General features: G+C 46.7%; 2 protein-coding genes across 3 annotated transcripts; both read right to left on the reverse strand.

The window, feature by feature from the left end:
- Positions 1 to 418: 418 nt before the first annotated feature.
- Positions 419 to 6,973, reverse strand: MRPL20 (mitochondrial ribosomal protein L20). Its single transcript, XM_061601634.1, has 4 exons — positions 6,721 to 6,973; positions 5,325 to 5,435; positions 3,433 to 3,510; positions 419 to 2,460 (listed from the first exon to the last, which is right to left on the reverse strand). Exons 1-4 carry the CDS (start codon positions 6,805 to 6,807, stop codon positions 2,287 to 2,289), a joined length of 450 nt encoding a protein of 149 aa, XP_061457618.1. The 5' UTR covers positions 6,808 to 6,973; the 3' UTR covers positions 419 to 2,286.
- Positions 6,974 to 10,690: 3,717 nt separating this feature from the next.
- ANKRD65 (ankyrin repeat domain 65) lies at positions 10,691 to 17,474 on the reverse strand. Of its 2 annotated transcripts, none has more exons than XM_061601064.1 (4): positions 17,034 to 17,474; positions 13,929 to 14,163; positions 12,800 to 13,349; positions 10,691 to 11,192 (listed from the first exon to the last, which is right to left on the reverse strand). In XM_061601064.1, exons 1-4 carry the CDS (start codon positions 17,038 to 17,040, stop codon positions 10,725 to 10,727), a joined length of 1,260 nt encoding a protein of 419 aa, XP_061457048.1. In that variant the 5' UTR covers positions 17,041 to 17,474; the 3' UTR covers positions 10,691 to 10,724. The 2 variants fall into 2 exon arrangements, with proteins under 2 accessions (XP_061457048.1, XP_061457049.1); XM_061601065.1 differs by having other exon boundaries at positions 13,929 to 14,219.
- Between the last annotated feature and the right edge of the window lie 5,360 nt (positions 17,475 to 22,834).

The following is a 22,834-nucleotide window of genomic DNA, read 5'->3' on the forward strand; positions in this document are numbered from 1 at the left end:
TTCAAATTAATGGACCTAAGTTAGCCATTACTTTCAATGGGTCTGCTCTGAAGAGGGCTAATGTTAGCTACAACCTTTATTTTCCTACCCAGTCTTCAATCTGTTTTAATGTAGAAATTAAATCTTATTTATTAATTACATTTCCAACAAGGAGCTCAAGGTGGTGCAAATGGTTCTCCTCCCTCTGCATTGTATCCTCACAACAACCCTGTGAGGTGGGTTAGAGTTAGAGATGGTGACTGGCCCAAGGTCACCTAGCAAGGATTTGAATCCTGGTGACTCCCAGGTCTTAGTTCAATACTCTACACCATGCTGGTGTTTTAACTTGAGTATTTAGATAAGGGGGAAAAAATCATTTTCAATACTTTTAGACTGCAAGCCTACACAAGGGAGTAAATCTCATTGACTGCAATGCAACTTACGTCTAAGTATTGTTTATTTATGTAACAAACTTTATATACTGCTTGATTGTTTTTTATAAACCACATGTAGGTTTTATGTACAAACATAAAACCAAACATTTAAACAATCAATAAAAGACACATATCAAAGTCCTACCCAGAGTAGACCCATTGAAATTAAATTAGTCATGTCTATTAACTTCAATGGGTCTGTGGCCACAACCCAGAGTTTAAAACAGGAATTTAAAAAAATCAAAATATAATGAAAATGAACAGTAGCTAAAATCAGATTAAACACATGTTGACTTCTACGTCTCTGGATAGCCTTGCCTGACCAAAAAAATGTTTTTACCAGGTGCCAAAAGGCCTACAGTGAAGGCACCTGCCTGATAAAGTAAAGTATAGTATATACTATACTGATAAAGTAAAGCAAAGTATAGGTGCTGCCGCACTAAATGATCAATTTCTTAGAGGCATGGAACAAATATTATGTGACACCAGTAAGTTCTGCAGATCAAGCGAACTTACCTTAGAGTAGGCCCCATTGAAAAGAACGGGACTCGCTTCTGAGTAAATATGCATCTGATTGCATAACAAGATCCTTTGTGGAAAAAAAACTTTACTTCTGAGGACACTTGAATAAGATTGCGGCAATCCAATCCACGTTTATCTAAGTGGATAGTTTATAACCTTATCATTTCCGTCTTTATCATTTATTTATTTAGGAAAATGTAGAGCCCACTGCTCTTCCAAAGAATTTGCATCACTCAGGGCAGCTTAGAGCAACAATTAAAACAATAAAGGAAATCAAATCACCATAAAATCAGAAAATGGGCTTGCCAGATTAAAAAACATTCTAAAATGTGGACCTACCACAAAAAAAAATCCAAATAAATGCTTGCTGGAACGGGAAAGTTTCAACCAGTCAGAAGAAAAAAAACATATGAGGGCGTCAAATTGATCTCATAGATAAGGCAGAGAAGACATTGCCCCCAAAGAGGACAGATTTGCACCGCATTCGCATTTGCTAATTTATATGTATAGATGCAAAACCCAGAACTGAGTAGGACTGCAAGAAAATCTTACCATAGCAGGTAAGATGGTGGCCAGGTGATCTATGTGCCTGTTCAGTCTGCTGTCTAGTTCCTGCTGATGAGTAACTTCCAGCCCCCGCACCCAATACTTTTCCATCCAGCTCTCAGGATCCCACCCAACCAACATTACATACACTCTGTGCGGTGCCTCAATGGATTTCTCCTAAACTGAGAGACAGGCAAAGGGGCTCTTCTGCCTCTCTCACATTTCAGCTCCTCAGGTCTTGGTGGAAGTCAAGACAGAGATAAATGAGTAGTAAGGAACTGAGGCGTCCAGAGGAAGACTCCGCCAAAGCCTTCACAACGGGACAGAAGAGGTTAAAAAGCCTGTTGCCTGTACCTGGTCAAGAAGAACCATAGCTCACTGGCAGAGCATCTGCCTTGCACTCAGAAGGTCCCACTTTTAGTCCCCAGCTTCTCCAGATAGGTGGAAAGAGCCACTGCTAGTCAGAGTAGAAAGACTCCTGCCTGAAACTCCTGACAGCTGCTGCCAGTCAGTGTAGAAAATACCAAGCTAGACAGACCAACAAGGCAGCTAGTAAAAAACCAGTTGCCAAAGAAGAGTCTTACAGGCGCAAACCCTTTTTGCAGGCCGAGTTATAATCACACATATTCGAAGGCAAAATAGGACAAGAGTCTCACCAGCGCCTCAACGTGCCACAGAGCAAACTGGGTTGCTTATGAGGCTTTGGAGAAGATTATTCTGGTTCACACCTCAAGGCAAACGTTATTATTAAAAAGTCCTGTTTTAGTTTTAGCACAGTCTGGGAAGTGAGCGGCAGCACACCGCTTCAGGTACATCTCACGATGCGCGAAAATATCCCTTCGGGTTCCTTTCCGTCGCCCTGGGCGGCAAGAAGGCCCTCCTCTCCTCTCCTTTTGGCTAAAGCGGCTAAGGACTTGAATGTCTTCGGCTCGTAGATCGCCAGATCGGCCAACACCTTCCGGTTCAGTTCCACTTGACACTAAAATGTAAAAAGAAAAAAAGAGGGAGATTTAAAGGGGGGGGGAAGAGGAGCAAGAGGAGCAAGAGACTGCCAGAATAGCAGCAGTTTCTGGGGCAAAATGGTTTCAAACCGAGGTCACATCCACCTTGTACATTTAAAGCACATTTAATGTGCATGGCTTCCCCCAAAGAATCCTGGGAAATATAGTTTGTAAAAGGAGCTGGGAATTTTATTATTATTATTATTAATTAAATTTATATCCCGCCTTTCCTCCTAGTAGGAGCCCAGGGCGGCAAACACTAAAAAACGTAAAAACAGACATCAAGATACATTAAAACAAAACATGTTTTAAACCATATTAAAACAAAACAGTAGCTCTGCGAGGGGTAAACTACAATTCCCAGGATTCTAGTGGGGCAGGGGAGCCACGTGCTTTAAATGTATAGTGCGGATGCAAACTAAGTAGGAACTGGCATTCAGAGGGTTGACGCTACCAACAGTGGAGGCACAACACAGCCATGATGGCTAGTAGCCACCGCTAGCCTTCTCCTCCATATATTTGTCTAATCCTCTTTTAAAGCCCCCCAAGGAGAGTATGATGAATCAGAAGATAAAAAGAGCCTGTCTGCTGGATCAAGCCAGTGACCCACGCAATCCAGTACCCTGGACCAACCAGATGCCTTTGGGAAACCCGCAAGCAAGACCTGAGTGCATCAATGTAATAATTCACCCACTGCCACCCTGGGCTCCTTCTAGGAGGAAGGGCAGGATATACATTTAATAAATAAATTCACACACATGTCCCCCATTTTTTCCCTTCTTTCTGTTTTGTAGCCCACGCGTGTCGTTTCATCAAGGCTTTGCTCAACTGTCGCATGCAGCTGGTGGGCTGGTCAAGGAACGGTGGGCTACAAGAGCGATTCTAGAAGCAGTCCAGATAGCAGGAGGAACAATGCTGGAGAGCAAAAAGAGGGATAGCCACACCCTTACCTTGGAGAGGTTGCTTATGAAAACGTGGTATTTCACCCTGTGCTCAAGAGACGCCGCTTCGATCCTGGTTTGCCACAGCTGAAAGGAGAAGGGGAGATTTCAGAGAAGCATTCAGTGTTTTGGTGGATTGATCTAGGGTAAGGTGGTTGGGGGCGCGGAACGTTTTTCAGTCGGAGGGCCACATTCCCTTCTGCGCAACCTTCTTGGGAGAGGGCATGCCAGTGGTGGGCAGGGCCAGAGACAAAGTGGGTGGAGCAATGCATGTAAATTTTGTATAGTAGGCTAGTTTCTACACACGCTCTTTTGCATACCCCCCTCTCTGTCTTCCATCCAGGGCAGAAAGAGGCATGATCCAAGTTCAAGGACACATTTCCAGCCAGGCAAAAACACTCACGGAAGGTGCAAAGCAGGGCTGGAGGCTATATAACCTAAGGAGAGTCCCGAGGGCCAAGCAGAGAGGCATGGAGGGCCACATATGGCTCTCAGGTCTGAGGAGTCCCCACCTAATGGAACTATCTATTAAACATTTTTGAAATTGAATGTAAAAACAAGTGTTCTTGATTAAAAAAAATCACACACACAATATATATACGCTAATATATACTATTATATAATACATACTATAATATACACAAACACACACACATATAGATGTATATATATATATGTGTGTGTGTGTGTGTGTATATATATATGTTGAAAGAGGACCCACCTTAGAAGAGGCATTCCCATAGAGGTGTGATAGACAATTGGAGATGCCTCTTCTAAGATGGCCTCTGCCACTTGCAAGTTCTGCAATCCTGTGTACGTGTATATATACCCAGACAGACACATATATATCGTGTGTACGTGTGTGTGTATATATATTCTCCAATTGTCTATCACATCGTATATGCTGTATCTTATTTTAAATTATGTGCGCCGCCTAGAGTGGCCGTTCACTCGGCCAGATAGGCGGCATAAAAATAAAACTGTATTATTATTATTATTATTATTATTATATCTCCTCCATGGGAATGCCTCTTCTAAGGTGGGTCCTCTTTCAACACACATGGAAGAGCCCAAGTTCAATCCCTGCCATCTCATCCCAGAGAACGGCCTGTAGGTACGCGAGGCCACCACCTTGCTAAAGCTAAGCCGGTCTGGATCTGGTACGTGCCTGGATGAGAGACTGCCTGCCTGGGAACCACATGTATACCACCTTGGGTTCCCTGATGAAAGAAAGGCAGGGTACAAGAAAATAAGTAACTAAATAAAAAATCTCCATCTGAAAGGATCAGGGGGCTGCTCTCGAGGGTCTCAGGGAGAGAAAGGCCTTTTCCCGTCACCTTTGGGAGGAAGGGCAGGATATAAACTGAATAATAATTAATAATAATAATAATAATAATAATCTGCTTCCTTATTCTTTTAATAGGAAATTCCAGGGATTGAGCATGTGGCTTTCTGCATGCAAGGCAGTGGAGGCTGGTGCCCACTGGGACTGGTGGGGCGTAAGGCAAGGAAGCCAACGGTAGGCACAGCTGGAGCCAATGACAGGCAGAGCCACTTCATTCTAGTTTTGTCCCCGTCCTCCTCCTCCCGGCCAAACTCTGCAAAGGGCAACACCGAGACCGAGGAGGAGGGTGACAAGCAGGGCCTCCCCCTCGGGTTGGAAGCAAGAAGGCAGACGGGGGGGGGTGCTCAGGGCAGACTGAGGTTGGTGGGGCAGCACCCCAGTCACCCTCATGGGCCAGCCTCCACCAATGCAAAGCACTGCAAAAGGAGCAAGGGATCCGCCGTCTTCACTGTGGCTGCTCACGATCCATCGCGTTAAGAGAACAGGCGCGGGAGGAAGGCAACGGGAAAGCACGGGGACATCACCAACATGGCAGCAATTTCACCCTGGTCTTTACCGTCCTCAAGTCGCGCTTTTTCAGATATCTGGCCTTCGTGGCATACACAAAAGCCCTCCGGACAGCGCGGACGGCCAAGCTGTAGCAACGGTTTTTCCGCCCCCGAAAATGCTAAAAGGAGACACAACACAGAAAAACAAATCGTCTTCCGTTAACGGGAAGCAGGCAAGGAACTTTTTCTGGAACGATGACGCTCTCTCCCCAGAGAACCGTGAACATTTCAAGGGCCGCATTTCCTTCTGGGCAACTTTCCAAGGGCCACATGCCTGGGGTGGGAGGGGGCAGAGGTAAAAGTGGGCGGGGCAATGAATGCAAATTTTACTTTTCGGCAGTGGGCTAGTTTCTACGCACGCTCGCACAGCCCTCTCCGTCTTCCATCCTGACAAGCAAGTGGCATAGTGATCTGAGTTTGAGGACACATTCTGGCCAGGTCAAAACTGTGTGTGAAGCTGAACGAGTGGCCTGGGAGAGTTCAGAGGACTGAACAGCAAGGCCTGGAGGGCCGCATCTGGCCCCTGTTCAAGCACAGGCAACGTTTCACTAGGGAGCTGCAACTTTTTACGTATTCCTTTGGCAGCTTAGCCAACCAGCACGGCAGTGCATTTTCCTTCTAATTCGCATCCAGATTACGCTAAAATGCAGGCTACAAGGCCCACTTTCTACATCTGGGCTGGAGAGCCTATGGCCCTCCTGATGTCGTTGGTCTACAACTCCCATCGTCTGTGACTGCTGCTCATGCTGGCTAGGCCCGATGAAAGGCCACTGATTCCCCCACCTGTACTCCAAAATCCCTGGAGCTTCTCCCAAGTCAGCGGTCAGTAAAGCGCCGACAAAACCGTCAAAATATTCTGAAATATTTCCTTTTCCGAACGAACAGAAAAAATATTTTGTTTTCTTTCCTTTTGAGCTTTTTAAAAAATAAAAACTACAAACAAAAACCTCTTTAGCCACATGAGCTGTTTTTAACAGGATAACACGAAGGGCAACACCAAGAGCCAGTGAGTCCCAGTGGTTATAGCGTTGGACTGGGACCTGGGAGAGACCAAGGCTCAAAATTCCCGCTCAGCCATGAAGCTCACTGGGTGAACCTTGGGGCCGGCCACCGTCTGTCAGCCTAACCTACCTCGCAGGGCTGTTGTGAGGATGAAATCGGGAGGAGGGAGAGCCACGTTTGCAGGCCTCCTTGAAAGAAAGGGGGAATTTAAATGCAATAAATAAAAAAAAATAAAATAATAAATAAAAATCGATGGGCGATATGCTCAGAAATAATCCTCATCGAGGGAGCAAGCTACAAAATGCCATCAGAGAAGAGGATGATGTGGGAAAAATAGGGTGGGGGCGTCGTGCGGCTGCAAAGGAATTGGGGCGAAGGGCACCGATCCTCAGTCCTCCTTACCCGTGCATGCTTGAGCACCTCCAGTTTTCGCCAGCGGCGATCGGTCAAACGGGACCGGATCCATAGACTAGAGGTTAAGAAAACCATTTTTTTCAAAACAAAACAAACCTCTTTCCCTTTCTCCTTGGCCTTGCAAAAGGCGAAACCAAGGGCGGCAGAAGGAAGGGGCTGCAGGGGGAGGAAGCCACGCGGTACAAACTGCAACGCCGCTTCCCTTCCGGGCGGCAAACTGCAGCAGTTGCAACCGAGCGCGGGGGAAAAACATAGAGGGAGAGTCCAAAAGACTGAAGGGACACTTACGCCCATCCCTGACTTCCGGCGCTCGTTGGGACACTCCATTTGAGTGGAGAAAAAAATACCACTCTGCATCAAACCCAAACCGATGGGGCATCGCAAAGGTTTGCATGCAACTAAGTTGAGTACAGAGTAGACCCACTGGAATGGAAGGACAGGGCATACATTTCCATGGGTCTACTCTGAGTAGGACTAGCGTTAGATAACCAGTGGCAAATTCAGAAGTGCAGAGTCCCTTCAAGTTAGTCACAGCCACGCCCCCTTCCCCATTTATTTCCTGTGGTGTTGAGAATGAGATCCTTGTTAATGCCTTCTCCCACAACACGTGTCCCTAGGAGCCTATCAGCACAAAAGAGTGTGTTAGCTACTGAGAAGAGTCTTCCTAGCAGCCGACTCACCTCCTTTCACTCTGATTGGCTTCAATCAGCAGGAAAAATGAGGAAGCTTGTTAGTTAATTTCAATGAGTCTACTCCACACCCACATTTAAAGGACTCTTACCCCATTTTATGACTTCCCCCTCAACGAATCCTGGGAACTGTAGTTTTATAAGGATGGAGAAGCCACTTCTGCATTCATTTGGGGAAGGTTTGTAGTCTGATCCTATACGGTAAGCCTCACTGAGTAACCCAGGCAAAGTAGGATTGTTGCAATCATATCCCTGATCTGTACATAAGTCCCATTGAAGTCCCTGGGGCTTACTTCTGAGTAGAAGGGCAAAGGATTACATTGCTCTGCTGCAATTTACTTGCGATTATCTTCCATTGATTCAAGGGAGTTTACTTCTGACTATACATGGACAGGATTGTAGGAGACTACAATCCTATGTTCATTTATAATGGGAGTAAGGCCCACTGACAGTGCAACTAACTTCTGAGCAGATATGCACAGGATTGCACTGAGTGCCACACTTACTATAACCTGAAGTATGTCTCGTGTAGGATTGCTTCCTTCCTCCCCCGAAATGTGGTGTGAGAACATGCAACTGAGCTTACTCATTCTTCATTGGGCTGCTAGGGGGAGTGGTTGTTGTGATGTTCCTGCTTATAGTGTAAATATGGTAAGTGCTGTTTATATAGAAGACATATGGTAAGTGGAGTGAAAGAGGAGGGGGGAGTACATGAGCAGTAGAATGCTGGATGATTGGCTGAGCGTTTGAGTGGCTGGGAGTATAAATGGAAGAATGACAGTTGAGTCTGGGTGGATGTCGGGAGTGTGGAGAAAGAGGGAGTTGGAGTTCTGATTAATAATAAGTCAAGTACAAAACAGGAATAGATGAAACCATACGCTTGTGAAACATTCTAAAACTAATCTTGTTATTTCTGATATTTAATAAATACTTATTTGGTTTACCAAAGGCCTGATCCTTGGCTGGGGAATATACATACCAGAAGGGAGGGCAAGGTAATTACCAAGGCTGAACAGAAACAGTATCTAATGGTGGTAGCGGTGAAGGGAGGAATAATAACAATTCAAGTATCCAGAGCAACCCAGAGTTGTATGCGTTATCTATAAAGATACAAGGGGGTTGGGAACAGCATGAGCATGCAGTCACAAAAGTAACCAGCTAGAGAGAGACTCAGGCAAAGTCTCTGGGAGTATTGGTTATAGGACGTGACTGGTGGTGCTGCCTAGCAGGGGGATCTGGTGAGATCTGTGCTAGAGCAGAGTGAGAAACCATATAAAGGATGGTCCGGACTGGTGGTATCCCTGGTGGTGCCTAGTGAAAGGCAGTAGCCACAAGCAGGTGGGAACCTGACAGGGAGAACCAGGGGAGGATGTCACAGTTGTCCCTTTAGGTTGTGGTTCTTGTTTCTACAAACTGTGCAGTTCCACCAAGCATGCCGATGCCTGCTTCTTGTTTCTCGGTGGCCCCAATTTGGTTCCATTTTTGTCAGCACTCACCACCCGTGTTCAGTATTAGTGATTTTCTTCTCAGAGTAGGAGCAGCAGCAGAAACAGCTGGCAGAGTGGCGAGAAGGTTCTGAAGGGCATCTGGTCCCCAAGGCCTAGGGATGGACTGAACTGTCAATTTCGGTTCTTTCCGCTTCTAGGTTTTCCAATCAAAGGTCTCTACATTCCTGCAGCAATTTGTGTTGTTTTTAATCCTCATGAACATTCATCAACATTTTAGTTCAAATTTCTCCCAATAAACACAGCTTGGTATGCAGTTTCGACTCATGTTTACATTTTTGCAAGCACTTTCCCAGCCCTGGTTTCATGCCGTCAACAGCACCCAGTATCTCTGATCTCTTATTGGGTGGTCATCAGCCCATAAACCCAATTTTTATTATGCTCACAACAATTCCCCTTGCAAAACACCAGACCAATATTGCCCATGCAAGAAAGAAAGGGAAGGGGTTTAAGAGGTAGCGACTACAAGCAGAAACCAGTAATGATTTTAAATTAATGCTAATGAAAGTTAAAGAGGAAAACACAAAAGCAGGACTACAGCTGAACATCAAGAAGACTAAAGTAATGACAACAGAAGATTTATGTAACTTTAAAGTTGACAACGAGGACATTGAACCTCAAGGATTATCAGTACCTCAGCACAGTCATTAACCAAAATGGAGACAATAGTCAAGAAATCAGAAGAAGGCTAGGACTGGGGAGGGCAGCTGTGAGAGAACTAGAAAAGGTCCTCAAATGCAAAGGTGCATCACTGAACACAGGACCATTCAGACCACGGTATTCCCAATCTCTATGTATGGATGTGAAAGTTGGACAGTGAAAAAAGTGGACAAGAGAAAAATCAACTCATTTGAAACGTGATGCTGGAGGAGAGCTTTGCACATACGATGGACTGCGAAAAAGACAAATAATTGGGTGTTAGAACAGATTAAACCAGAACTATCACTAGAAGCTAAAACGATGAAACTGAGGTTATCATACTTTGGATGCATAATGAGAAGACATGATTCACTAGAACAGACAATAATTCTGGGGAAAACAGAAGTCAGTAGAAAAAGAGGAAGGCCAAACAAGAAATGGATTGTTTCCATAAAGGAAGCCACAGACCTGAACTTATAAGATCTGAACAGGGTGGTTTATAACAGATGCTACTGGAGATCGCTGATTCACAGGGTCGCCATAAATCGTAATTGACTTGAAGGTATATAACAACAAAGGAGTGAAAACAAATCCAACTAAGTTTCACTTCGAGTAGGCCTACTGAAATGAATGAACTCCCGCTTGATTTTTGCTCCTGCCAGGTGTGAGGTTCTGCACCCCTACATTAAGCTATGGCTTCTCCCTTACATATATATAAGTATACTGTGTTGACGCTACAGCAGATTTGAGATACATCAGCAGTTCCCAAACTTCCCCCTTCCCGTGGACCCCTTGAAAACTGCTGACGGTTGCTTAGTTTTTATTTTTTGCCTGTTGCAGCCATTGTGCTAGATGCCGTGTGGTTTTTCATTGTATTTTTAATGGCTTGTTTTGTTTCTTTCTGTTGTATTTTATTTGTGCTGAATTTTGCATTCCATTGCATTCAAACTGGAATACAATAAGATGCAACCTAAGAAATGCAAACACAATGAAAAATTGATATGAATACTGAATGCGGATATACCACGGACCACCAGAAAGAAGCTGCTAGACCACTGGTGGTCCAGGGACCACTGTTTGGGAACCTGTGTGATAAAACCATAAATAACAATGTTAAAAAGGCATTTAATATGAGATTGGTCCAGGCAGAGGGTCTGAATCAGGAAGTTGGGGAGGTGGAGGGGAGATGTGATTGGGGTGGCCCAGGGTTGTCTTGAGTGGTGGAACCTCCAGGACTAGACTTCTCTGACACCAGCTCTTCAGGCGTCTCCTGCCACTGAGTCCTCAGCAGAAGGTTTGCCCCCTTGGCCAACAAGAGTTCCATTAAAGGAAAGTGTCTTTTCTCGGCAGCCAGGTGCAACGGGGTTTTGCTGAGCCAGCCGGCGGCATTGACGTCGGCGCCGTGCTCGAGGAGGTAGCGGGCTACGTCGAGGTGGCCGCGGCTGGCAGCCCTGTGAAGCGGAGTCAGGTTGAGGTTGTCCTTTCCGTTAACGGTAGCGGCTCCTTCTCCTACCAAGAGGCAGACAACCAGCAAGTGTCCTGCGGTCGTGGCCTTGTGGAGTGCAGTGCAGCCGTAATGGTCGGCCTGGTTCACAGCTGCTTGGCTCTGGAGCAACAACTTCACCGTCTAAAGAGAGAGATAAGAATACGGCAAGGATGTGGCGCCCGTGTAAGTCATGCATGTCATAGAAGTCATGCGCGCCATGTTACCTCCATGTTAAAATCAACAGTAGAGTAAGAATGTGTGTGCTGTTAGTCATAGGAACATAGGAAACTGCTTTATCCTCATCAGACCATTGGCCCATCTAGCTCAGTACTGTCAGCACTGACCGGTAGCAGCTCTCCAGTGTTTCAGGCAGGAGTCATGTATGTCATACACACCATGGAAGAAATGCACACCGTGGGCGACATCCAACAAATTTCTACTGAGTCTCAGAGTAGACCCATTGAAATCAATGGACCTAAGTTTGCCATGTCTATTAATTTCAATGGATCTACTCTGAGTAGGGCTGGCTTTTGATACAAACTCATGAATACCACTTACCCCTATGCTAAAATCAGCAGAAAATGAACAATGTAGGCACTCGTAATTGTAAGAACATAGGAAACTGCCTTATCAAGAGTCAGACTGTAGGCCCACCTAGCTCAGTACTGTCTGCACTGATTGGCAGCAGCTCTCCAGGGTTTCAACAGAAGGACCTGGGACCTTCTATATGAAAAGCAGATGCTCTAACACTGAACTATGGCCCTTCCCAAGTCGTGGATGTCCATAATCAAGGACAAGATCTCAGCCAGTTAAAGGATCAAACAGCCATAGTTTGTGGACAACTTTAAACAACAACAACAAAGCTATGCAGATTTAACCAAAACAGTGTGTGAACAAACTCTAGACTCTAGAGGGCTCCTCCAGATGCCCTGTTTAATGTAAATGGGAAGGGGCTGAAATTTGGGGGCATTGTTTTCTCTTGTATTCCATTGTTTCATGGCCAGTGACCAGAGATGATGGGAGTTGTGGTCCAGCAACATCTGGAGGGCCACAGGTTCCCTACCCCTAATTTAAGAAGCACCTTTGACTAAGATCCTGCACCAAGAGCAGGGAATCTGTGGCCCTCCAGATGTTGCAGGACTCCAACTCCCATCAGCCCCAGCCAGCAGGGCCGATGGTCTAGGATGAGGGGAGGTGTAGTCCAGCAACATCTGGAGGGCCACGAGTTCCCTAACCGTGCTGTAAAAGGACAACTGAACCCAATGTAAAGTGCAGTTTGGGACCTAGAAAGCTCTTGACGACTTAGAACTCCAATACCTTTGGGAGCGCCTTTCCCAATATGAACCAACCTGGACCCTTAGATCTTCTGCTGAGGAGGCTCAGAGGCTGATGACAAGAGAGAGGGCCTTTTCAGTGGTGGCTCTCCATCTGTGCAATGCCCTCCCCAGTGAGGCCCACCTGGCGCCTTCTTTGACATCTCTTCGGCACCAGGTAAAGGCTTAACTTGTTTCCCCTGGCATTTGATGGGGTGTTTGTATCAGTGTACTGCCAAAGATTTCTCTGGCTGTATGCGGGTGGTGGTTGTTTTTATCATTTTGCTTTGTTTCATGATAGATTCGCTTTTTGTTTTTAACAATGCCAAAAGTTGCTCGGCAACCTTTGAGGAACAAAGGACAAATAAATCTAGTAAAGAAAAACAACAAACCATAAAGTAAATGATAATAAATAAATGATAAGGGCAATCCAACCTCATGATGCCCATTGGTAGAAGCAATGGAAAGGGGCGTCCTTCCCAGCCCATCCTGAACATTGACGTTGGCCCCCTTCGCAAGCAGGAGACGTAGAGCTTCCGTTCCCCCAGTCTCAGCTGCGATATGCAACGATGAGATGCCCTCCTGGCTTCCAAGATCTGGGCTAAAGCCCCAGGATATCAGCAGGTCCATAATGTGCAGCTGGTTGTTGGCCGTTGCCCAATGCAAGGCCAGCCATCCGTGGCGGTCCAGGAGGGCCGGATCTGCTCCGTGTTGCAAGAGCATCTGCACCATCAGGGTGTGCCCGTTGGCTGCCGCAAGATGGAGCGGCGTGAGGCCTCCTGCTGTCGCCGCCTTCGCCCCCGTGCCGCGGCTCAAGAGGAACTCTGCTATTTGAGTGTGGCCGCTCCAGGCGGCGTGGTGCAGGGGCGTATAGCCAGCAGCATCATCCACGTGGACCACTGCTCCACGCTGGACAAGAAACTTCACCAAAGTGCAGTAGCCGTTCAAGGAGGCGGCGTGTAATGGTGTCCATCCGTTCTTGTCTCTAAAAAGGGTCACATTGTTTTTTTAAAAAGACAGCATTTAGCTTATCCCTACAGTGCAGACTTCAAAATCCATCCTCCCTCATCCAGAGGATCCTGGGAAACATAGTTCTCAGGGTGTGTGGAGGGGGATCGCAACACACAAGAGGTGGGAAACCTTAGGCCAGATGTGGGGAACCTTTGGCCCTCCAGAGGTTGTTGAACAACTCACATCAGCCCCAGCAAGCATGACCAACAGCCAAGGATGATGGTAGTTATAGTTCAGCAACATCTGGAGGGCCAAAGGTTCCCCACATCTGCTAAGGCCCTCTGAATACCAGTAGCTGGGATCACAAGTGAGGGGGGAATGCTGTTGCACTCAGGTCCTGCTTGTGAGCTTCCCCTTGGGACATCTAGTTGTCTACTGTGAACACAGGATATTGGACTAGATGGGCCACTGGCTTGATCCAGCAGCTGGACTCTTCTGATGTTCTTAAGTAAAGAAGTTGATGACTCATAGGCAACACTACCGCAGGCCCAGCACTTGTACATCCTTCAGGCCACCAGGAGTGGCAGCAGAGAGCCTTCCCCTCTGGCCTCACCTGCTCTCCGTGGCTGCTCCATGCTTCAACAGCTGCTTGACCAGGCGTGTGTCCCCGTTCTGGGCCGCCCGATGCAGCTCCTTCAAGCTCAATTGCACAGCAGCCGGGGTCAAATGGTTCTCAGAGGCCTTAGCGGTCAATACGTGGTGGTCTTCCCTGATCAGGCTCCCCTGTGCAGCAGTCTCCTCGCTCAGCAACATCCATGCCCTTGCCATCTCGGCCTCGACTCTGGTGCCTCTCGGCAGGAAGATTGAGAAACATAATCAGTCCCGCGCATGCTTTCTTTCCGTGCTGTGGAAAAGTCGGTTGTTGGTAGGGCTGAAATGAGGCACTCAGACAGAGTTGGACAGGCCCAACAAATTGCCCAGTCTACAGTATTTATTATTATTATTATTTCCTTGCCTAGTGGATAGAGTGTTGGACTACAACCTGGGAGACCTGGGTTCGAATCCCCACACAGCCATGAAGCACACTGAGTGACCTTGGGCCAGTCACCGCCTTTCAGCCGCAGAGGAAGGCAATGGTAACCCCTCTCTGAATACTGCTTGCCGTGAATTCCTCTTCATGGAAATGGAAATGGACTGCCTTCAAGTCGATCCCGACTTATGGCTACCCTATGAATAGGATTTTCATGGTAAGCAGTATTCAGAGGGGTTTCCCATTGTCTCCCTCTGAGGCTAGTCCTCCCCAGCTGGCTAGGGCCTGCTCAGCTTGCCACAGCTGCACAAGCCAGCCCCTTCCTTTTCCGCAACTGCCAGCTGGGGGGCAACTGGGCTCCTTGGGACTATGCCGCTTGCCCACGGCTGCACAGGTGGCAGGGACACCCAGGAGACACGAGCGGGGATTTGAACTCACAGACTCTGGACTCCCAGCCAGCCTCTCCTCCCCACTGTGCTATTCATAGGGTTACCATAAGTCGAGATCAGCTTGAAGGCAGTCCATTTCCACTTCCATTTCTTGTTTTTAACATTTGCTTTGTATGTCCCTCTGAGTCACTTTTGTGAAAAAAGCATCTAATCAATATAAATAATAATGGATAATAATAATCCAAGTGCACTCAGAGTAGGTCCTTTGTAATTAATGGGGATGACTAACTTAAGGCTGCAATCCAATACACGCTTACCTGGGAGTAAGTCATTCATTTTTATGCACACTTTTCTCTAATAGATGCATTTTTGTAAACACCGTTTGGCTGGCAAACTGCATTGCAAAATTGAGTAAGTGTGAATTTCGAAGGATGGCTGTGTTTGTTTCAGAAAGGGTGGATTTGATAGACTTAGCTTGAAATGCAAACTGAGTCAAATTTCTCCTGCATCCCTAGTGTACTCTGAGTACAACTAATTGGAACAACAACAATAACAACAGGAATTTATCTTTCCTTTATCTTTATCTTTCCTATTTGTCTTTCCTATGACAGGTTTCCTACGTCATGCTAGCAGCTTAAATAGTAACACTTCTTTGCAAGACTGTTTGCATTACGAATTAGAAACATTCCAGCTGTCTGAAGATCTTTTGTTTAAAACTGGAGGTAGCCTATAAGCTGATCCTATGCAATCGGAAGCAAGCAGCACGAGTTCCATGGAACTCCCATGGAAACTAGGCATAGGATTTCAGTCACACCCCATGGTTGATCAGGGATGTGAGCCCTGGTCTCCCCAGCCACACTCCAGCATGCTAACCAACGGTGCCTGGAGCTCAATGGAATAGGTGGGGCGGAAGGCAGGGAGCCCAACAGGATGTGGAGCCATCTCCAATGACAGGTGCAGCCAGAGCCAATGACTGGCAGAGACAACAAATTATAGTTGTACTCCCAACTTCCTCCCTGCTGAGTTCTACAAGGGCAGCCCTGAGACTAAGGAGGTGGTGCCACCCGCTGGGCACACTATAGGCAGGGACAGATTAAGGTTGGTAAGGTAGTGTCCCATTTCCCCTAAGGGAGCCATTTTGGCATGTCTGCAGTATATAAAATTACTGGGGTGCGTCCCACTAACTTTTACTCAGTGTACAGTACACCCATTGACCTGAATGGCCATGGCTAACTTAGGTCCATTAATTTCAAAGGGTCTACTCTGAGTAAACCTTCGTTGACTACAACCTATGATCTTGTTCCGGAGAGCTTTTGGGAGGGACTGAGGGTAGAGCCTGACACTGATTTTATGCCTTCTATGTTAATTTTTACCTCTGTAGTCCCGTCAGTACCACTCCCTATATATATATATATATAGTATTTTATGTATTTTCATTGCATTTTATGTATTTTAATTTATTTTAATATTGTTGTGATCTTTATTGTGTACAATTTTATTATGTACATGTTTGATTTAATTGTAAGCCGCCCTGAGTGCCTTATTATAGGGTAGAAGGGCGGGATAGAAATATTTTAAATAAATAAATATTGATAATGATGATGATTAGACAATACTGAATTAGATGGGGAAATGGTCTGACGACAGTCACCTCCACACCGTACATTTAACCCCCAATTCATGGCTTCCCCCAAAGAATCCTGGGAGCTGTAGTTTATTCCTTTGTTTTTGTTAAATGCCTTTGTTATGGCGACCCCATGAATCAGCAACCTCCAATAGCATCTGCCGTGAACCACCCTGTTCAGATCTTGTAAGTTCAGGTCTGTGGCTTCCTTTATGGAGTCAATCCATCTCTTGTTTGGCCTTCCTCTTTTTCTGCTCCCTTCTGTTTTCCCCAGCATTATTGTCTTTTCTAGCATTATTGTCTACAATTCCCAGCACCCTTAACAAATCGCAGTTCCCAGGATTCTTTGGGGGGGGGACATGCCATGACTGTTAAAGTGGTACAAAATGCTTTACATGTATGGTGTGGATGTGACCTAGGTATAAAGGAGTTTCCTTTACATTATTATTATTATTATTATTATTATTATTATTATTATTATTATTATTACTACAATGATTTCCCACCCTTCCCCAATAGATCCCAGAGTTGGTCACAACAACATAAATACGTTACTAAAAACAGTTTAAAGCAAATTATTTTGCTGAATAGAATATTGTGTGTCTCAGGTTAAAGATCGTGGTTCCCTTTTAAGAATATTATGATCTTATGGTGAGAGAGATACATTTTCCTTACCAATCATTTCTCTTCCGCTGCTGATTGGTGCTCCTTAATTTATTCCAAGGTTGTGCCTGAACAAAACACAGTTCTGTTATCCGGTTGCTCCAGTGGATGCGGAGGAGCACGCCACACTTTTACTCCTAAAGCAGGAGTTTGGATGCTGAGTTGTCCTTGCTCCTTTAGATCATCCCGCCTGCCCCTTTTACGGCAACTGCGCAAGGTTGTCCTTGGAGTGGTGACTCTTGCAAGGTGGACTTGTTTGCGCACGCCAAGCCTCGACTGACTGCACAAAAGTTCACTTGGGCTGTGGTTGGGAAAAGATGCTTGTCACCTCTCCTCTGGAAGAATTCCTGAGACAGCGATGGCAAGAAATTGGTTAGCGGGAGGCCTTATTTTAACCCTGACAGTGTTCGGACCCATGAATATCCAGCCAGTTCAGCCGTAGAGCCAACTTGCCAGCTCTCTCGATTGTTACTATGATCTGTGTATGCTGGAGCGTGCTAAGAGCTGTTTACTTAATGACTAAATGGATTCTGAGAAGAGGGAGGAGTGCTTGGCCGCTAATGGCTAAGAGGATATCAGCCTGCCAGTCTTCTCTGCTGGCGCACATATGGAAATTCTTTTCAGTTGAAATTCTGTCCCCGTAGAACAAGGGCAGGGAACATTTTTCAGGCCGAGGGCCGCATTCCTTCATGGGGAATCTTCCTGGGGCCGCATACCAAGGGCCAGAATGAGATATCTTGGCACTCAGAGCAAGCAACGTGAAATGTGTCCCTAAGCCAACCCTGTATTTTATGACGTTAAAAAAATAAAATAACCACAGTTGTAATACAATGATAACATTATATTTATGTTTGGGAGGCAATGGTAAACCCCCTCTGAATACCGCTTACCATGAAAACCCTATTCATAGGGTAGCCATAAGTCGGGATCGACTTGGAGGCAGTCCACTTCCATTTTTCCAGGCTTGGATAAGACTCTGTTAGAGAATATTCACTAAAGGGGACTGTTCCTGGCCACTTGAATGATCACTTACGAACGAATGTTTTGAATCGTACTTTAAAATATTGTTCACTGTGTTTCAGAATGTTTTTGATTGTAATATTTTTAACTGTAATTGTGTTTTGGAATGTTTTTCACTATTTTTAGAAATAGCTTTAAGCTTGAAAACATTAATAACATACTAAACAGCAATCCCGACACAGATTATTTATTACATTTATACCTCGCCTTTCTCTTCATGATAGAAACCCAAGGCAGCTTCCATATGGTTCCCAGGCGGTCTCCCATCCAGGCACTGACCAGACCTGACCCTGCAGGGTGCTGGCCTCATGTGCCTTCAGACCATAGCCTGGGGCCAGATGCATGAACTGTGTGAAGAAGGACCTTCTTTTGCCTGTCCTAAATCTTCCAACATTCAGCTTCATTGGATGTCCACAAGTTCTAGAGCGACTGATTGTTCGACCACTCTGGGAACTGCAGCTCTGTGAGCAGAAGAGGGGTCTCCTCCTAACAACTCTCAGCACCCTGAAGAAACTACACTTCCCAGGATCTTTTGGAGGGACCCACGGCTGTTTAAAGTGGCATGGCAGAGCTTGAAGTGTATGGTGCGGATGGGGCCTTACTTGGATCCAATCCCGTTACATGTCTACTCACTGAAGCAAAATCTTTTTTTTTTTTTTTTTAGCAGGTGTCAAAAACAGTTCCACGGAGATGCCCGCCTGGCGCAAATACCAGATCCCACTGTGCAAATAAATAATAATATTGAACAATCATTGGCTGGGCCCCAGTGAAAAGGTGAGTTAATGATTGAAGTCCTTGTGATTGCATCCCTCTTGCGCTATGCTCCGAAGCACGACCCCTGCGAGAAGATCAAACCCTGGGCAAGGGCTACAAGGAACAGCAGGTCATTGCGCAACAGGAAGAACCTCGCAGAGGAGGCATGTCGATGCAGGCCAGAGTGTCTGTAACAAGATCCTTTGGCGTGTCATGTTTGGTTCTCCTGTGCTTCTAAAGTTAGCGTCGCTCTGATCCGTGTCACTCCTTCGGAACTTTCCAGGAGCAACAATGCTGTTAGATCAACTCATCATCCATCCTAGGGGCAGAGGAGCAACCAGTTATTATTTCTTCATATTTGTTGGTCACATTTCTCACCAAGGCGACTGAAAGCAACTTACGTTAACTGGTTAAAAACAACAGAATCAGTAAAACCTAAAAGCGCTTCTGACAATTAAAAACACAATGGGCACAAACCAAGAGTGGGTATACAGGCCCCGCCCCACTAGAAGAGGCCATCAGTAGCCAAGACTCCACCCATCAAGGCCAAAGGCACAGAGAAAAGTCGTTGCCTGGCGCCTAAAGATGATGCCAGATGTGCCTCCCTGGGGAAAGCATTCCACAGCCCAGGGGACCACCACTGAAAAGGCCCTTTCTTGTTTTGCCACCCTTCAGACCTCCCATGGAGGGAACACACAATGAAGGGCCTCCGATGACGATTGCAGGGTCTGGGATGGTTCATCTCCTTAAAGCAGGGATGGGGAACCTGCACCCCCCTGGCTGTTGTTGGACTAAACCTCCCGTTAACCCCATCTGTGGTGGCTGCTGCTCACTGGGACTGGTGGGGCGGAAGGCAAGGAGCCCAACAGTAACTGGCCAATGCCAGGTGGAGCCAACTAATTCTAGTTTTGCTGCCATCCTCCTCCTCCCTACAGGGGCAAAACCAGAGACTAAGAAGGAAGAAGCTGAAAGGTAGGGCCACTCCTTGGACTGGTGTCACGTAAGAAGGCAGGCAGCTGGGGGCTGGCCGAGGGCAGACTGAGGTCACGGGACAGCTCCCTATCTGCCCTAACGGACCAGCCTCTGCTGAGCCCCATCCATCATGGCCAATGGCCAGTGATGATGGAAGTAGGAGTCCATTGAACAGTAGTGGCAAATCCAGAAGTGCAAGGTCCCTTCATGATAGTCATGCCATGCCCCCTCGCTTGCTTGCTTGCTCTCCGCCATCATCTCCACACTCCTCAGTCCTTCCTTGGAAGCCAATCAGCATGGAAGGGGAGTGTGTTAGCTACTGAGAAGAGTCTTCTCAGTGGCTCTCACATCCTTGCACTCTGATGGGTGGCTTCAATCAGTGGGAAAGAACAAGAAAACATGCTAGAAGGCTCTTCTCAGTGGCCAACGGGCTCCCCTTTCATGCTGATTGGCTCGTACGGTGCTGGAGACACGGGGGCCCTGCTCCCAAAAAGGTAAGGGGTCTCAGACCCCCTGAGACCCTGGACAACTACATCCCTACCAAGGACAGCTGGGAGGCCATAGGTTTCCCATCTCTGCCTTCAGGCACGCATGGCGAACCTCAGACCTGGTGGCTAAAATGTGGCCCTCCAGGCCTCTCCGTCTGGCCCTCGGGACTCTTCCTTGGGTCTTATTTTTTACTGGCCCGGCTTCACACCCTCCTTGAATGCTTTTGCGTTGTTCAACTCTGATGATGTCTCTTGCTTGCCTGAAGCGAGGAGGGAATACATCCTACACAGGACAAAGGTGAAGAGTTGTGTCTGTTGCTCCGCCCATTTCTTGTTTCCGGCCCTGCCCACTGCTGGGATGCGGCCCCCGGGAGGTTGTCCACCAGGGAATGTGGCCCCCGGGTCTTCTGCCTGTTGTAGCCATGGCAACGCTCCACACTAGACGCTGTCTGATTTTTAAGAGTTATTTTTTTCTTGCTTCTTTTCTTTCTTTCTGATATTGTGTTTTGTCGTATTATCATTTGCGTTCCATTGAGATGGTAATATAACCTACAATGTAGGGGGGAGGGAGAAGAGATAAAAATGCAATTAAAAATGAACACGAATATTTGATTCGGACATGCCACGGACCACCCGAATGAAGCTCGTGGATCGCTGGAGGTCCATGGCCCACAGTTTGAGAACCCCTGGGCTTGAAAAGGAAACTAGACTCAAAGACAGCTTCTCCAGCTGCCCACAAGATGGCGCTATGGGTACAAGAAGTGAGAAGGTGCTGAAATTCATGGGCCTAAGACAGTCATGCCCACTCATTTCAATGGGTCTACTTGGAGGAAAAGTTAGTTGAATGCAACCCATAGGGTCCGGCGGCACCCAAAAGATCAATGCCTTCATTACGGCATAAACTTTCATGCCTACCACTGACTTGCGCAAACTGTTGTCCTCAGTCAGCAGGTGTGAGCCTAGGCCAGGGGTAGCCAATGTGGTGCCCTCCAGATGTTTCATCGTATTTATTTATTACATTTATATTCCACTGTTCACCCAAAGAGCTCAAGTCAGCATATAGACACAGTCCTCCTGCTCCCCATTTTATCCTCACAACAATTCTGCAAGGTAGGCTAGGCTAAGAGATAGCGATTGGCCCAAGGTTCACCCAGTGAGCATCATGGCCAAGCGGGGATTTGAATCCTGGTCTCCCAGGCCCCATCAACCCCAGCAACCATGGCCAGTAGTCGAGGTTGATGGAAGCGGGAGTCCAACAAGATCTAGAGGGCACTATGTTGGACAGCTCAGATCTAGGGCAGTGTAGCGTAGCTAAATAATCTGAGACCATAAACTTAAATACAGTAATCTTACAGGGAGACTCCCTTTAGGCATCCATGTGTATTAAGTCACTTTTGAACCATACATTTGTCAGATTCCCCCCTGGCTCCGTGCTTTACAGTAGTTTCTGCAGTCCTGATATATTAGAGAACATGAGAAGAGCCTGGCTGCTGGGTCAATCCAAAGGCCCATCTAGTTCAGCCTCCTGTTCTCACAGTGGGTAACCAGATGTCCCAATGGGAAGCCCATGAAAAAGACCTCAGCAGAATAGTAATTGTCCATGTGATGCGTCCTTCCCTGGCTCTCCCTGTCAGGTTCCTACCTGCTCGTGGTTACTGCCTGTCTCTAGGCACCACCAGGGACTCCACCAGTCCGGACCGCACTCTCTTATGGTTTACGTATCCGCTCTAGCACAGATCTCAACAGATCCCCCTGCTAGGCAACCCCCAGTAACGTCCCAATACTAGTATTCCCAGAGACTCTGAATACTGGTATTGTTATTCTCTTCACCGCTGCCATCATTTGTTACAGTTCCCCTTCAGCCTTGGTCATTACCTTACCCTCCCTTCTGGTCTGTGAAACCCCAGCCAAGGATCAGGCCTTTGGTAAACCAAATTAAGTATTTATTACAGATAACAAAGCTAACAAGATTAACAAGATTTCTTCTTAAGGCACATAAGCATATGGTTTTACTCAATACTAATCCAAACTCCACCTCCCTCCTTCTTCACGCTCTCCTGGCAAACAACTCTCTCCAACCCCACCAAGCAATCCACCCTTTCTCTTCTCCCCCCAGATTCCACAATTCACCACCTCACATTCACCCAGATTTACCTGTCATCCTTTCATTTATACTGTCAGCCATTTTAAACATTCAGCCAATCATCAAGCATTCTATTGCCCATTCACTCCCCCTCCTCTTTCACTACTTACCATGTATACTCTAAACAACCAGCACTTACCATATATACACTAATATATAGGAACATCACAGTCCCCACTTGTGATTCCCAGCAAATGGCATCCAGAGGCATACTGTCTCCGACAGCAGAGGGAGAACACTGCCATAGTGGCTAGCAGCCATTGATTGCCTTATCCTCCATGAGAGTTGAGTCCATTATTGTTTGTATGTGTGTGAAAAGGCCTTTTCCTTCAAGGATTTAGCAATGGGATGAGGGGTGGAGGGTGACCTACTTGTCTGGAGTGGGTGGGAACCTGTCGTTCCCTTGCCCATCCTGGCTCCTCTAGCGCCCCTTTCGG

The sequence above is a fragment of the Rhineura floridana genome, chromosome 18 (assembly GCF_030035675.1).
Source record: "Rhineura floridana isolate rRhiFlo1 chromosome 18, rRhiFlo1.hap2, whole genome shotgun sequence".
In the NCBI taxonomy this organism is placed as follows: domain Eukaryota; kingdom Metazoa; phylum Chordata; class Lepidosauria; order Squamata; family Rhineuridae; genus Rhineura; species Rhineura floridana.